The sequence below is a fragment of the Strix aluco genome, chromosome 5 (genome assembly GCF_031877795.1).
Source record: "Strix aluco isolate bStrAlu1 chromosome 5, bStrAlu1.hap1, whole genome shotgun sequence".
NCBI lineage: Eukaryota > Metazoa > Chordata > Aves > Strigiformes > Strigidae > Strix > Strix aluco.
In genome coordinates, this window is record NC_133935.1 from 71,331,574 (window position 1) to 71,348,824 (window position 17,251).

At 34.9% G+C, this 17,251-nt stretch overlaps 1 protein-coding gene across 2 annotated transcripts in view; it reads right to left on the reverse strand.

Moving 5' to 3' along the window:
- Positions 1-238: 238 nt before the first annotated feature.
- TBC1D22A (TBC1 domain family member 22A) overlaps positions 239-17,251 on the reverse strand; it is a 200,003-nt gene continuing 182,990 nt past the window's right edge. For both annotated transcript variants that reach the window (XM_074827720.1, XM_074827719.1), the window contains one exon: positions 239-3,494. In XM_074827720.1, coding sequence (XP_074683821.1) covers positions 3,366-3,494 — 129 coding nt within the window. In that variant the 3' untranslated portion in view covers positions 239-3,365. The remainder of the gene's footprint in view (positions 3,495-17,251) is intronic.

Sequence of the window (17,251 nt, forward strand, 5' to 3'; positions counted from 1 at the left end):
TGTATATGGTATATGCAGTCATACCTTTGGAAGTTGTCTGTCTTACTAACTTACAAAATCTACAAGATACAAGGGCAGAGAGTTGCAGAAGTGTAACTGAGAACAGAGGTTCTGCTTCTGCGTTAACTCTTGTGATACAGGGTTTTGAGACTGTAAAACATAAAGACACCAAAAATATGCTTTGATGTAGTATGCAATGGACTTGATGAAAACAATAAAAAAAGCTTTCCACTCTATATAGCACTTCATAAATATGCATTTATTTTCTCATCTTTCATCAGTTTTACAGTTTTAACCAGTGCCTCAGTGTTAATATTTGTCAGAAGCATACAATGGAACTTCAGATATTTCTATTCTGTAGTTCTGAAGTTACAAACAAATTCATGGACCTTTCCATAAGGAACTGAGCCAAAAAATAACGAAACTGATTTCTTATAACATATTACAGAGTTACATAAGATTTCAACTTACATTTCTATCCTACTCCATGTACTGTATTTACATAGTTAACTAATTTATTATTTACATTTTTCAAATACTGTAGTCATAAATCTTTTTATATTGTACATTCTTGTTTAAATTTTTATTACAGAAATTCTTTAACACGCATTTTAGACACTACAACTTCAGTATTTCACATGAGTTCTAGGAAATTACTGCCTGGTTTCACTGTTGATGTGTCAAGATGCCTCCTTCATAAGAAAATACATACAATAAAGGAATTTTATAACATTTGGAATCTTGAATTTAAAAAAAAAAAGTACACGGTATGTAATAAAGACAACATTATCTCCTTTTCTATGTAATATTTTGTTTGGAATGACATTTTACCTGAGATGTAGAATTTTTAAATGTAAGGGGGTTTTTTTAATAAAATGAAATATTTTATGTAAATCTTAAAGTATTGAAAATTTGAAATTTTACATAAATGTTGGCCTTCTATTTACTGAAAACAATTCCTGTCTGTATAGATATATAACCATTATTTATATATCTATATTGTATTTTCCAGAAAAGTCTATATCTACATAAATACGCATTGTTATTATATTAGGAAACTTCCCAATATCCTTAAAAAGCAATGTGCTCAAGTACAATACTCAACTTCTGACACAGACACAATAGTAAATGTGACCTCTAATGGTAATACTTTCTTCCAAGGGAAGTAAGAGGTACCTGTTTAATTTGGAAGACGTGGCAGACAACTTATGTGGACCCGATGAAGGAAATTTATATATATCCAGTCCCATAAATGTTATGCAGGAGCATCTGACACAGCAGACAACTTTGGGTCAACTTTCCATGTTACATGTAACTACCTAAATAACATCTTAATAGAAAAAAGTTAATTATAGAAAACCCTTACAACATTGTACATTTAATGCTGTGTGTCTTCTCTCATTACAATAATATGCATTTCTATTAACAAATGATTGTAGATACTAAGTTAAAAGCAAATGGTTGTAAATTTCAGGTTTCTTTTATTCTGTTATTGGTAGATACTCTGTTAGGCACAAGATGACATTCTTTGTAAACATAAAGATAAATTTCTTTACATTAGACCACGATCTGAAGTTATAGAAAACAGTATACAGACATTTAACACAGATCCACTACACACTTGAGGCACAAATGCAGCAACCTAGGAGGCCTGATCTTGTATCCATCACAACTGAAACCCTCAACTGACACCAGTGGAACAGAATGCATCCTAGTCACCAAACACTCCTGCTTCTGAATTAATTATTTTTCTTCTCTTCTACCAAAGATTTCGTAAGATTTTAAAATACAGATCTCATAATCACATGTTGGTAAAGATGTCTTTTATTCTATTTACCCTGAAACACCTAATTATTATAAAGTTAGTGTCAAGAACTAAGGCCCCTAAAACAAGTAATGTAACTAACACATCTAGAAAGCTTTTTTTTAAAATATGTATCTCCATATTTAAAGAACTTGAAAATAATTTTCCAATAACAAGTCATAAGAAAAAACCTCTTAAAGATCTTTTAATTCCCAAACTCAAAAGTGCACTACACTTTTCGTGCAACATTGTGCAACTTGAGAACTGAACTGAGGAAAAACAATTCTGAGCTTCCAGTATATTGCTTATTGCAACTCTCACCCCTAATAACCTGTATGTGTAGGGTAGGCACAAATTAATACGAGTTATTTACACCCAACAGAGCAACATCAGAATTCTTATCGGAAAAGTTTTCTTGAAAATAAATAGTGCACTTAAATTATGTAAGTTTTAAGAAATTATTCAGTATCTCATAATTATATGAAGAAACATTAATTTTATTCTATAAAGTCATAGAGATTCTGCTAATGACACAAGAGTGATCGAGTATTTAGTCACTGTTACTGTTATTGGGAACTATCTTCTTGCTTCCTCTGAATAACCAGAAAAAAAGTATTAAATTATTTAACAAATAAGCTTTGGAAAGATATATTAATTTTCCTTTTCTAACATGCTAGAAATGGAGAATAAGGCAACAACTGAGATAAAAATATATCCTGCTTTGTAAACCTGATGCTTAATACATTTCTTAAAAGTGAACTTCCATGCTGAAAAACTGAAGGCATTGAAAGAAAAGCTTTAATTACTTTGACAAGACCACATCTTCTATTTCATTCAGTATTTTAAAAACACTCCAAAATATATAGAGGGATTTATTTTAGTGTTATAGATGAATCTTCAGCTTTAAGTAACTCCTTTGTATGGCTAAAAAGCTTCTAAAGCACACTGCAAGACTGAATGTTTAGAAAAATGCCACCAATTTCCATTGCAATCTTCTATATTCTTATATTATTGAAGTACTCTAACCTAATTCCATGGAAAAACAACAGATGGTGTGCAAATATCAGTGTCTTCTGAATTATAACCAGACCCCAAAACACAGGCCTTGCTGTCTCATACAGTCTTTACGACTATGAAAAGTTTTTTTCCACTCAAAGTAAGTAACTTTTACTGACCATAACTGGCTGATAAAGTCATTGGCAGGTGACACTGAAGTAATGACAAAATCATTCCGTAAGTATTTTTAAGTCTTAGGTACATATAAAAATTGCTCAACATAAATTAGACAGACTGCAATTCTCCTAATTAAAGAAGGGGGAAAAAAGAAGAAAATTATGTGATAGACTTCTGAACTCATTTTTCATGTTGAGCAAAAAAGTTCACTTTTAAGTTCATTCAATGCTCAATATCCTGCTTTGTCTAGTTCTTTGGTATTCTGTTCTCATTCTGCAAATTCTAACAGAATTTTAATGGTCGTCTTAATTCAAATGAAAGAGAAATGAGCTGAAAGCACAACCAGAACAACAGATGCCATAATACTGCAGAACACGGCTCTTTATATTCATTTCTTGTAATGATTGGGGGCATCCGCAAATGCAAACTTCAGTCTGTAGGCCTCTGCTAGGAGTACGCTGATTTCTTCATTTCCCCAGTGTACTGTGGGCAAATTTTGTAAAAATATCAGCAATTCCTAGATGGAGAGAAACAAAAAGAATTTTTTTTTTTCAAATACCAGTGTAGTAGCAATGTATTACTTATACAATGATTATTTATAAGCAATAACTCATGTAGCACCTCAGTATCCCAAACAAACCTGAGAACCAATTAAGTTTAGTGATTTGCCTGTAATTTTTACAGAAATACTTGCTATTCAATCTTTCAGTTCAGAAACCAGTCACTAATTGTAGATGAACTATGGTTATTTTCTAATGTTGAGAAAAATAAAATTTAAAAAAAAGGGTGTGAACTCACTTGCTCTGTAAATACTATGGGTAAAAGAAAGCAATAACGCCCAAGTGTGTAAATTCTATGTACCCACACTTGCCCTTGTATGATTATACCACTACTGGTTCCCCCAACCATGGATGGAGACCCTTTGTTGTATTCAGACAAGCAAGAACTCATATGCCATGCATCACAACAATTCCATTAGACTTCTAAGAGGTAAATAGTGCTAGCATATCCATTTCATAGCTCATAGGTATTGGAGTCATTAGAAACTACTAGAAATTTAATTCTGAGCTCTGTAAGTCCAAAATGGTTTAATTCTTTTAGATTTGTCATATTTCCTACATTATTTTAGCACCTGGATACATCTTACACACTCGCCAATACCAACCAAGCTCTCGACGTTTTCACATATCATTTTGCATACAGTTCTTTAAAAATTCTACATGTATCTTTCACATTTAAGATCTTCAACCTACTTTCAATTTGTAACATCTGTTGCACAGATCATTTCAATATCCCTACGCTAGGTATGAGCAAAAGGAGCTCTTTAAGGAGCTATAAAATATTAATTTAATTTTTAATATCTTAAATGTTTTTAGAACCTCTTTATCAGATGGGTAAGAGGCAGATAGCTACAGATAAAGCAAAGTTGCTGACTACGTTGCAGAAGTGCTAAAATTCTCCTTCCTAATTAGTCTTTTAACATGCAAACATGAATATCTGACTTCTGGTGCTTCTGCTTTCTAGGCGTGCATTGTATATAGTACAGTAAACAACAGTTCCTTCAACGTTAATTATACAGCAATACAGATAAAATTAATCAATAGAAGTAATTTCAAATGGTAATTTAAATTTAATTTGAAAATGTCCTAAAATGTGGATTCCTGCTTTTGTAGGGCATATGTTTTATCGTAGCAACATGGTATCAACAAATATGCCCAATCTCTTGTTGGTCAAAACTCTAGGATTGTAGCTCTATGCTGAACTGTGATGCACACAGTCAAATCCCACTGATAGCACTTTGAAGGATCCTTCAAAAGGGTTACCTGAAAAATGTTTGATTCCTAACTCATCACTGAACGGTCAAAAGGGCATTACAGCTATCTGTGTCATTGACTGTCCAAAGTATTGTTGTGCTCCAGGGCACGGAGTTATACGATTGGATACATTCTCAAAATTATGATTGATTGTAAAGTCTGGGACTTCTTACAAAAACTTCCCAGTCACTTCAGTTGTTTTCCTCTTCCCTGATATTCTGAGGAGAAGTCCCTCACACTGATGCAAAGATAAGTTACTTTTCTATTAATACATGGAAAATTATAAAATAAATTATTATTTCAGTCAGTTGCAGTCAGCTCCCACCTCGATTCTTAGCCCTGGTTTCCCACTCTTTTCTGGTTTCTTCTTCTGAAATATTTTCCTCTCTCTTATATCAGGTTTAGACAAAACTCATTTCCAGTCAGCCTTAAGTCCAGTCCAGGAATAGAGGTAATAAGGAGCTCACTGGGACAGTATCTGTATGTTCAGTTCTGATGATGGCACCAAAATCCATCATGGCCCACAGCAGCACAAAGCTTTAAATCCTCATCCGTATGCTGAAACTTGCCAGCTGTGACAGGACTCTTTGGAAGATCAACTACCGCAAACTCTCTCCTGAGTTCATGCAAATGACAATTTTATAAGGCTCATAATTTGACCAAACTTGGGAAGTTAGTTTGTTTTTCTTAAATAAATGGTGACCCAAAAGGTTACAAACCCTCAAAAGAGATGGAAAAGTCACGCTAGGCCAAATATGAAGTTCATGTTTTAAACTTTCCAAAGAAAAGATCAGCTGGAGATCCCCTGTCTCATGCTTTTAATTGTTTTGACAAAAACATTCCTAAAATTTGAGCTGTGCCAAAGCAGCAAAAGGGAAGTTTTTGGATGAGTTACATCACAACAACCTGAACGTGGAATTTTATGATGGCAGTTATAAAGCAATTTTAGGAATAAGTCCAGTTGTTAAATCTGATTGTATCTTCTAGGTGCTCTATTTTTGCAGAAAAAATGCAGACAATTTGTGCACTTTTGTATATATGTATATATTTGTGAGCATGTACATATGTATATTTTTGCATTAATATGTTTAACATTTATTCTAAAGACCAGCAATGCAATTAAAACTACAACAATTATCTTGCTATAAATCAGAATCCTGCAATATCATGTATAAGTACACAGCAAAAATATTCTTCTTCATAAGGCTCTTATTTTCCTTGTCCCCCCTTCTCCCTCTTCTGCACCTACTTTCATGGAAGATGGCTGTAAGAACCCCTAACAAGGATTCTGTGATTCAGGAAACAGCAAAGAGCAGAAATGAAAATGAAATTATTCTTTTTTTGTATGCGAGAGAATAATTTTGGCTTCATCTATTTCATGGTCTTGCTATACTGGTTCTAGTAATATGAAACAAGAAAGGACAGAAGTTGAGCAATACTATATATTTAATTACAAATAATAAGTAGTAATACAACAGAGTTAGCATGAGAATGTCTCTATTACACTTGAGAGAACACATTTTTAATAAAGTGTTATGCAACTGCCAAAATCCCATTTTTTTAAATTTCTATCTACTTATTTAACAGTTATGCTGATAACCATAATTAATAAATTCGCAGTGAACAGTAGGAAGGTTGTGTGGAGGGGTGATAAATGCCTATCCTCATTAATTAATTTTTTTCCTTTTACAAAATGAACTTTCAACTAGCTCTAAGACACAGCAGTTAATCCAGTGAGTTTTATGAAATTAGCTCTTTTACTGTTTGCAGTGCCAAGACTTTGCTGGGTCAGACTTCTGGTGCAAACTGGTACAAATGGTGCAAACTGCTACATAGTGCTTGAGCAGTGTTTTGGTTTTCCTTTGGGCTACTGTTGAAATAACTTTGGCCTAAACCAATCCTCCAGCCACTGGAGAACTGTGAGCCTTCTAGCAGACCTCAGCACCTGTACTTTGTAGAACAGCACCAGCTGCAACCAATACCTGCCTCTACAGAAGGTACTATTAAGTTATTCAATAGCTAGTGAATGAAAGCTAAACTGTTTCAGTATGAGATTGGAAAGCAGGAGTCTATGTTGGTCACACATTTGGTCCACTACACTGCTTGTTTCTGTGGCAATTGTACATGTTTTTCACACTAGAAAAAGTTGCTACATGTTTCTGAAACACAGGTAATTCTTGTAGATTAATGAATTCTGCTTCTATATTTAGTTTTGATGGTAAATTGATCATATTGGATATGCATATCAGAAAATGATTACAAAAATACAGTTTTATTTTCTTAAAACCTTCTACATAGTGGTCACTTTTATAAACTGACTGTTCAATGATTAAAAAAAGGAGGTAAAATAACAGACACTCATATTAATTTTGTTTCATTTACCTTTCCAAAGCACTGAAGGTACATTATCTTACAGAACAAACCACATCTTCTAAAGTATATTTACAATTTCAGAGGTTTGTTTGGAAATGACCCATGAAGAATCAGAAAAAACACATGATTTTTCTCCCAGGAGACACACCACAACAGCAGGGGAAATCAGGTGCTCCAGGGTTAAGGCTGGAAAACTCAAACCATTCAACCTTACGCTCTTTGTTGAACATGCAAAGACTACATCTTCAATATCACAGAATCATTCAGGTTGGAAAAGACCCTTGGGATCATCAAGTCCAACCATCGGCCTTCATCTACAAAGTTCTCCCCTACACCATATCCCCCAGCATCTCATCCAAACGACCCTTAAACACATCCAGGGATGGTGACTCCACCACCTCCCTGGACAGCCTATTCCACTGTCTGACCACTCACTCTGTGAAAATTTTTTTCCTAATGTCCAGTTTAAAGCCGTTTCCTCTTGTTCTATCCATACTATATGAAATTTAACATGCAGCTCAAATCTGAAATAGAAGTATTGGTAGAGAACTTGTTTAATACTTCTGTGATTAATTGTAAACGTATTAATAATTTTCATCAGAATTGAATATAAAAATAAATTACAAAGTAATCAGTTGACCATTCAAGTCCACTTCTGTTTCAGTGGGCATTTTGCCACTGTTACCAATGGAAAAGACTCATTCCTTAACTGTTCGTCAAAGTCTAAGACTGATACTGATTAGTGAATATCTGTTATAAATCCAAGTGAAGTAACTAGGCAAAGACACATTACTTTAGTGATTTTCTAAAGATAAGGCTTATCTTCCTGTGATCTATTAAAGAGCTTCAGAATTGGCTCAGATAGAAATAAATCTTATAGCTTGTTAAAAATAAAGCAGAACTTGGCAAAAACCCTACTAAAGAAAATTTTACTCTCTTTAACTGCTAAAGAAAATCATGCCACATTTACTGCTGTCTGAATATGAAGCATTCTTTGAAAACAAACAACCATCCCCCAACAAAAAATCAACCCAAAAAACAAAAGAAAAAAACCCCAATTTTTGGATTTGAAGAAATGTACAAACATATGCTAATTGATATTTACAAGACCACCTGAGAAGTTTATCTAAAACTCCTCAGTTTAGCATTTACACTTACAAAAGAGCAAAGGTGACCACAAGAGTAGTGACTCAAGAGTATTCATTCATTTTAAATCATTATTCTTATTTTTTCTCCAACTGATAAAGCAGGAACCACTAGAATCCATACATAAATAAGGCATCCACACTAACTGCTTAAATTCATTTTCCTATCCACATTCAGAATTAAAATTTAAGACGCACTTTGAAAAATGATGAATCATGAACTTGAATTAATATTTACCATAAAAAACTCTTTGGTGATAAACTGCCTGGTGTATTTCAGAAGAAGAAAACTGAGTCCAAAAAGCAGTATTTGTAAAATATTCCTGCAAGAATTTTATTTTCTGCTTAATTTAAATGATATTGTGATGTCACCTGGCTGAGGAATCAGGGCAGCCAGTAGAACCATCATCAGAGCTGAGGTTTCCAAAATCCCAGTCCACTGTTTGCTTATTTTTGGGCTGCATCTACAACAAATATACTCAGAATTATACCCTTTGTATTTGGCAAATAGAGCACCCTAGTTTGACTGGACTCTTACTGTGCTGAATAGCCATATTCATCTCTTGAACTAAGGCCTAGCTGCATGGCCCAGCCTGCCAGCACTGCAGTTTGGTCTGTATGTGGCATTTGCCCTCCTGTGCGACACTGTGGAAAGGCATTTCCAACATCCCTTTCACATTGCCACTCAGGCGGTAGCAGGTTTCTTCCTTACTAGGGAACAGTCATAGGCACTTGAGGTATGTACAATCAACAGTTAATTCCTCATGTATGGAATAACTTTATTAAATAAAAAACAAAACAAACCCCCCCCCCAACAACCACAACAACTCCTCTCTCCACCCCCCACCCCCCTTCCCCATTAATCCTTGTTTACTTTCAATTGGTTTAAAATATAAGAAAAATAAGAGCATTTTCAAAGTGGTAAAAACCTTAACATTGTAGCGAATGAAATGACAGCGATACCTTTCTTGCCTCAGTCTTGACTGACCAAGTCTGCTCTGAGAAACCACAAGTATTCGTACGCAAGAGCAAGAGTTGGGGAAAGAGGTACTACCCATAGCAGAGGAAGATCAAGGTATTACTTAGATTTACTCCTCCCTCTCACCAAGTACAATAAAAGGGAAGAGATTTTAGCACAGGGCCACTAGCATGGTTAGGGGGCTGCAGCAGATGTTATACCGGGAGAGTGTGAGAAAACTGTGGGATTTTTCAGCTGGGAGAAGAGAAGGCTAAGGTAGGATCTAAGAGCAGTTTTCCACTACATACAGTGAGGGCTGTAAAGAAGAAAGAGGGGCCAAGAGGCAATAGTAACAAGTTGAAGCTAAGCTGTCATAAGAAAAAAGCGTTTCACAATGAGGGTGCTTGAGCAGCTTGCCAGGAGACCACAGAATCTGTCTACTAGGATTTTCACAACTTGCCTGGACAAGCCCCTGAAAAGCTTGAACTCTGACCCTAGCCTGGCTTTCAACAGCGGACTGCACTGTGGACCTCTCTTCCACATTGAAATTTTCCAGTATTTTATTCTTTTTAAAGGACATGGACTTAATTAGAAAAGAGATCCAAAAGCACAACAAAAAACCTGCTAAACATATTTACTCGTTTGGCCCTTTTCAGGAAACAATAAAGGTATGTTTCCCAACAAGTAGAAGGATGTATTTCTTTTATTTGGAGTGAAAGGATATAGAGAGCTCATGTACCGGTGTTGCTGGGTCATACTATGAATAAATTAAAAATCTATACACCAAACTGATTTCTTAATATGGCAAAAGATCTAAGCATAAAGTATTTAATATCCTTTGTAAGAGACTCATGCTATGAAGAACTTTAAAATCTATATACTAAACTGATTTCTTAGTATGGCAAAAGACCTAGGCATAAAGTATTTAATATCCCTTATATGAGATTTCTGGTTTATGTTGATGTATTTAAACCACAATTCTGAAATAATTCTTCAGCACATTTGAAATTCAATGTTTTTGTTACCAAACAAACAAAAAACCTCTTTTATACAATTTCACTTGTATTTCCACTACTTTAACTGTATTTGGATTTACATGATACTTTACATACATGTTTTTGTAAGATATGTTAAAACATGCTAAAACACTTTATATAGCATGCTCAACTATGCTACAATGTAAAGTACGTTTAAACACTTACAAGCAACTGTATAGAATGTACTTTTAAAGTAAATGTACCTTCAAAATGTCATTTTCCTTAGATAAATTGACATGTTCACCATGTAATAGAGACAAGACAGTGGTAAACTTGCAAGTGCTATGGTATAAAAGTACCTTTAGAAGTATGAAAAGTATGTTTTAAACACCACAGCAAAAAGATCTGGGAGTAATACTGCCTGTTAAGCAATGGCTGTTGTCAGAAACAAAATTATTCTTGAGGGGAAAAAAATCTTATCACACAAGATACAATACATGTGTCTAAAAGAAAATACCAGACTACCAGACAGATATCGCAAAAAGAAGATTATGTCCAAAGCCCTTATTCTTCAGTGTATTCCTCAGTTTCCTCTAAAATCACAATCGTCAAGGTCTGTTCCTTGTAAACGAATTCATAACTGAATACTAAATAAAACTTCACAAAACACATTTTTAATAATTATTACAAAGTTATCAGCCTTTCTACTCACTGAGATTGTAACGCAATGAAACCTCAGATCATTAAAACAATCTTAAAAACCCCTGAAAGCAAAACCAAGCAAATTTTATCATGTTTTGAAATCTGGTTCATTAGCAAATCCCCTTATAGTATGAAGTCCACTATAATCCCTTTAATCAATACAGCTTTTAGCAATAATACTGGTTATTTGGTAATGGCTATCTATAGTTGTTATGCTATTTATTGTCACCCCCACTCTGACTCCATATGTGGATCTTGAAGGAAGGAACATCAAAACCAATTATAGAACAAATAATATGTTGATAATAAAACATAAAAACGTTATTCTAATGAGTAGAGCACAAAGATCTCTTCTGAGATAATCAAAGCAATTTATTTACTTTGAAAACTCAGTTCAGATTTTTTTGTCTGTGTGAATTATTGACAAAGTTCAACTGCGGTTGGTTTTTTTTTAACAGAAGAAACTTAACAAAACATAAAAACCAGTAATAGAATAGTGTTTTTATTTCTAGTTCATATAAAAATGGCAATAACTAAAGTTAAAATCAAACACGAACATACTGAGGAAATTAATAGAGTTAGTTTTTAATGTCAAAACTGAGAACTGGTCTATTAATTTAACAAATAAAGGCAGTCCTAAAATACAGTATTCTTCCCGCTGCTAACTGCAATGTAATTATGGTCTGAGTACTTCTGGTCTACCACAGCTCTATTCTGTAGATAGGCAGAACCTGCAATCTTACTGTATTTTATGATCATGAACTTTTCAATGTTATACTTTAGGACTGCATATAACTAAACGAAAGGTAGATTAACTTTATCTATAATATTTTATTAATAAGGAATTGCTAACAGCTATATTTTGAACAAGAACTCTATCTGTTACACATTACACACACATATAAAACACTGCAAAATTTATGGTGGCAATTTGATTAAACAGCTTCTTTATGAGAGTTATTTGTACTTTCAAAAGTTGTGCTTGAAATTTTAGAACACAGCACCTACTTTTAAAGAACTAATGAAGTGCAATACTACTAAAATTTATTTAGAGGAATTATTGAGACAAACTAAGGAGGAAACCAACTATTGCCAGAAAAAATGCCCATTTATCTTTTTAGATAATAAAAACCAGTAATAAACCATATGCATACATACAAAGAATTCTAAACGTTTTTATGATTTTATGAGAAATCATATAATGTGGTAACAGAGACAGCCAGAACTGGACAATGATTCAAAAATTTTTTTCCAAACAGATGTAACCACTATACAGGCAAAAGGAATACTTCCTATAGGAATGATTTAATTCCTATTTCTTTTACAACATTCTTTTTCACTTGTTTGTATTTGGGATTGTCATGTGTGAAAGGAAAGGGTGTCATGGATGGCTAGTACCAAGCGGGCAACTCATCCATGGACTTGGTCCCTTCCCTGCATTGCACAGTGAAGCAGACAGACAGACAGATGTGTCAGAGCTACTGCCTGGCTGAGACCCTGTAATAGCTGCGGTGGCCAGGCTGGTAATGCCCTGTGTAATGTTAACCTCTAATCCTCTTCCCAGATACTTAGGATGAAGGATACCCACTGCTTTGGGGCTAAGCCAAGCTCAGTCCAAATCCTCCCCCTTCAGCCTGCTGTCAGAGTAGTAACAATCACACTGGATGGTAACATGAATGCACAGGTGTCGTGTCCTAACTTCTCGGGACGACGACTCAGATTTGCCAATTCCCAGGTCAGGATTAAGGTGAAACAACACCAAGGATTCTTCAATTCACAAAACTTCATTTTTATTTGCTCACAACAGATATTGGCATGAAACTCTGTCAGTAATCTTTGCAGCCTCTGCAACGAGCATTAAACTTACACCGACTAGTGGCAGATCTTAAACATACCCCAATAAACCTTAAACATGCCCAAACAAGACTTGCTTTATATGAGGACATACAGAATGAGAATGGGAGAGAAAAGGGGAGAGAGAAAAAGAGTGAGAGAGAATGACAAAAAGGAAGATTTCACCAGTCCTGGTTCCATCGTTGGTCCAGCCAGCCCAGGGGTCCAGTTCTGGTGGGGTGCAGCCACCCGGGGCTTTGACTTGTGTCCTTTTATAATTCCTTGCTCCTCCTTTGGGCGGGCACTTGGACTCATTAGACTAATTAGGCATTATGCGCAGTTTATGCTTCTAGAATTCTCCTTGCTTTCGGTACATGCGCAATTTGTACCTTCAGGCTCTTCTGGAAATGAGTTGGTGGGCTTGGGGGTTGTTGGGGAGTTACTCCCCCCTCCCTGCTGGTGTGACTTTCCTTTTGGCACATGTGTTGTGAAAATGGCTTCTCTATTGGCTCTTCACAGAGTTGCTCAAGATAGGGAAGTTCAGCCTCTGAAAAGTGTGGTCTCACCTCCATGAGACCCCCTTCTCTTGCTGCACCTTCCTGCCATTACCTGCATTTCCACAGAAGCCATTTCCTTTATCAAAGTTCTTTATTGGATGTTTGAGACATTAACTATGGTTTCATCAGACCATCACAACAGGTCCAGCGCACACTGCAGAGCCCAGCTGACCTTGTTCAGTTGCCTTAGAGCTACTTTTCCCTTCTCTCTGTCACTCGCTGTTGATACGTAGTACACCAAATAAATAGGGCTCTAGCTCTGAGACAAGTTCTCCTTTCTTGAGTACTGTTTTTTCTCTTTCAATGCACTCAGCAATATTCCCTACACTGCTGCCACTTCTTATTTCTCCAGCTGTCCTAACCTGCTACATGGAGTTGCAAATAATGAGCTGTATTTCTGGAGTGCTGTGCATCTTATTAATTACCTATGTCTTGGAGTCAGAGAAAACATTCCTTTCCTGCTGGGCACAGCTGGAATTGAGAAAACTAAGACTTCAAAATTTAACATTAAAGAGATAGTAGGAATAGTCATCTACTGCAGCTTAAGAAATATCTGCTGCAGATACAGGTTAAGAGGAGTAAGTGGACCTGGATGCTCCAGTGGTACAGCTGACCGCTTGTGTTGCTTCCTAAGCATGGAAAGCCACAGTGCCCATGCAGTGTAGGTAGCGATGGCTGAGGTAGCACAGAACAGTCCAGTTTGGATAATAGATGCAATAATGCCCTCCATGTTCTTTGAACCTTAACTTTGATAAGCAGAAGATGGGAAAACACTGGTTTATCTACACTAAGTGGTAGGAGCATTTAAGCCCGCACTGGGCACAGTCTGAAGGATTTAGGAGAGGTATGTTCTTCAGAAGTCATAAATCAGTGTCACCCAAGAACTCCCACCTTGAATGTGAAAGTTCACATCCTGTCCCGTGACAGTTTAGAGGAAAAAAACAAACAAACCAAAAAAACCAATCCCAATATTTGCTGAAATAGTGAACATTCAACTTCATAAATTTAGTGCTAAATTTGATTTTTTTTTTCTTGTACATTTCTTTATTTGATGTTACCTAAATTATGCATCTAGGATTTCTTGAAAGTGTTATTAATTCTTTCCAGAGAATAGTCTATTAAACAATCATTTTCATTTATCTTAATTTTGACCTTTCTTTCATACACTGTGACATCCTAACCAACACACCACAGCATATAGAACTCAGAACAGTATGAAACAAACTACAGAAAAAAAGGTTATTCAGAGTTCTAACTAGATATTTTGCATCTTAAAATGGATACTTTAAAAAAAAAAAATCTAAATAGGTTAAAGGTTAATTCCTCCTGCTATCAGCTAACATTCAGCAACTCAAGTGCATAGTGATTCTCAATTAGTATATATTTTTGATTCTTTGAAGCAAACATATAATGTATATATTCTTTGATTCAAATATACACTTTTTAATTCTTCATTTCAACTTAACATTCTCCCGTTAATCTTCTGAAGCCATACAGAAGTATGCTATTCTTACAATTAACTTCATATTCCCAGTAAGAACTTCATAGAAACACACCTTAACACTCTGAAAATGAAAGCTTGTGAAAAGTTGATGGTCTTATAATTTCCCTTTCATGTTTTTCTTTTCATGACTACTGAAAAAGATTCCTGGACTCAGCATATTAAAATCACTAAAACGGCAATTAAAGTCCTTTTTCATCCAGTATGGATCTCTTCTTACACAAGTCATTAGCAACCTTAATTGCTAATCATAAAATATGTGGTTCTAAAGAACTATGTCAGAGAAGCTGTGCTCACTTAGCTGAAGAGAAGATTTATATCTTCATTTACACAGGTACAAAAATATATAAATTAATATGGTAAAAAAGTACATTAAAGTACATTAAAGGATCACATCTTAGCTGATATTGTAGGTAGCTTTATGTCCTTGTTCTTGGATGAAAACAAAAACCAAAACCACAAGTAATTCTCACCCCTAAATCTTAAAACAGGAAACAAATTTGCATGTTATATCTTTTTCTTCATGAAACTTACTATCTACAACTTTATAAGATAAGGTTAAGGACATGGACTTAAAAACAAAGCAAGCATTGCCACAGAACCTAAAAGATGTTCAACTCCATAAACATCTTATTTTTGTAATACATTTTTATTCTGAACTGTCTCCAAATGCTTCAAAATTACATGCATGTGAAATAGAAGAGGTTAAGGTACTGATACAGAATATCCAATACTCAGAAAGAAGAAGCTATCTTACTTGAACACTGATCAGGACAGAACAGAATGGTCCTGAACTGATCTGGTTATACATTTTGCCATATTGTTTTATGAAATATTGCTAGATTGATGGTATTTGGAGATATGTGTACTTCTTATGCACCAAAATATAAATCTTCACAAATAAATAAATAAATAAAAAGCCCAAGTATATCACTTGCTAGTAGCTCCAGGCAAAAAATAGCAAATAAAGGAACACTGATGCAAATATCCAGAGTATAAAAAGTCTTGAAGATCAGAAGTCATTCTATTAAAAAAAAATCCAAACAAAACCCATCCAAACATGGAAGCTGCTGTACCAATTAAGACTACAGCAATTATGGTAGAATTTCATTTCTGAAATGAATTGCCAATGAGTAAGTTACTACATTCTATCATTTTTTTCTGTAGTCACGCAAGATCAAAATATTTGTACAGCAGATTCCAACAGAAAATTTACAATTCTGCCTCTCCATAAAGTCCATATGCTACCCACTCTTAGTTTGGTTTTCCTGACCATAATTTGGCAATGCATTTTAAATGGCACAGTTTGTAAAGCTCCAAAGTCACACATACTCCCCTCTCTACAATGACTTAAATTTTAACACTGTAGTATGAAAAGCTGAAAGCTCAGCAAAAAAGAAGGAAGAAAATCATAAAATACCAATTGAATATAATGAACCACAGGGACAAGAGTGTATCAAAACTTTATATATTTCAGACTTAAAGCAATTAGTATATTTTGACAAAAGTTATTTCACCCTGTAAATTGTTCTGAGTAAAATCTCATCTTGTTTTACAGAAAATATATATTAAGGATTGCTGATGCAAAATTGCCTGTATTATAACTTAAGTAGTACTGTCTGAGATTCATAAATTTTACATCCAATAAATACATCACAATGCAGCAGCTACTTAAACTAGTATATTTTCAGAAGTAAAAAAAATTCCTAAACATAATTCAAATGAAATATTGTCAGTATCCTAGGGATATAGGACTGAAAGAGGCCATTTCCATTATGTCGTTCAATCACCAACATCACATGAAGCCATATATAGGTGTTTGGTTCTGAATAATAAAAGTTCCCCATTTGCCATGTCAAAACCCACAAAGCATTTATGCACCTCTAACAGACTGAAGGATATCAATACAGAGAACCAACGACTTGGCAGTGGAAGAGCAGAACCAAGCCACCTTCATGAAGATATTGTAATTAAAGGAAAGGACAGATAAAGAACCTGCCCAAAGCCCTATGTCTCTACACTGGCAGGAAATCTGGTAACTGAAAATTTCCAAGTCAACCTGAGAAGCTTCACAAAAATCAATAACTAATCCAAAAGTCCCTTCAATTCTGAGGAGAACACCACTGTTCACATTAAGAAATCGCTTAAGCTTCCTTGGTGACCAACGCATGCAGGCACAAGAGCACAAAATAGGGGATCATACAAGCTGCACAGGTTCTCTCAATGTACAAAGACAACATCACCCCCAAATCTCTATCTATTTTGTGATGTCTTAAGCGAAAAATACACAAAAATGCATTTCCTTTGTAGCTCTTAGAAGAAATAATGCTTCAGTTGGAGAGAAGTTCCAAAAGTGCTTCCACAGACAATCAGACTGAAGCACTAATTCAAATTAACACAACATAATTCAATTG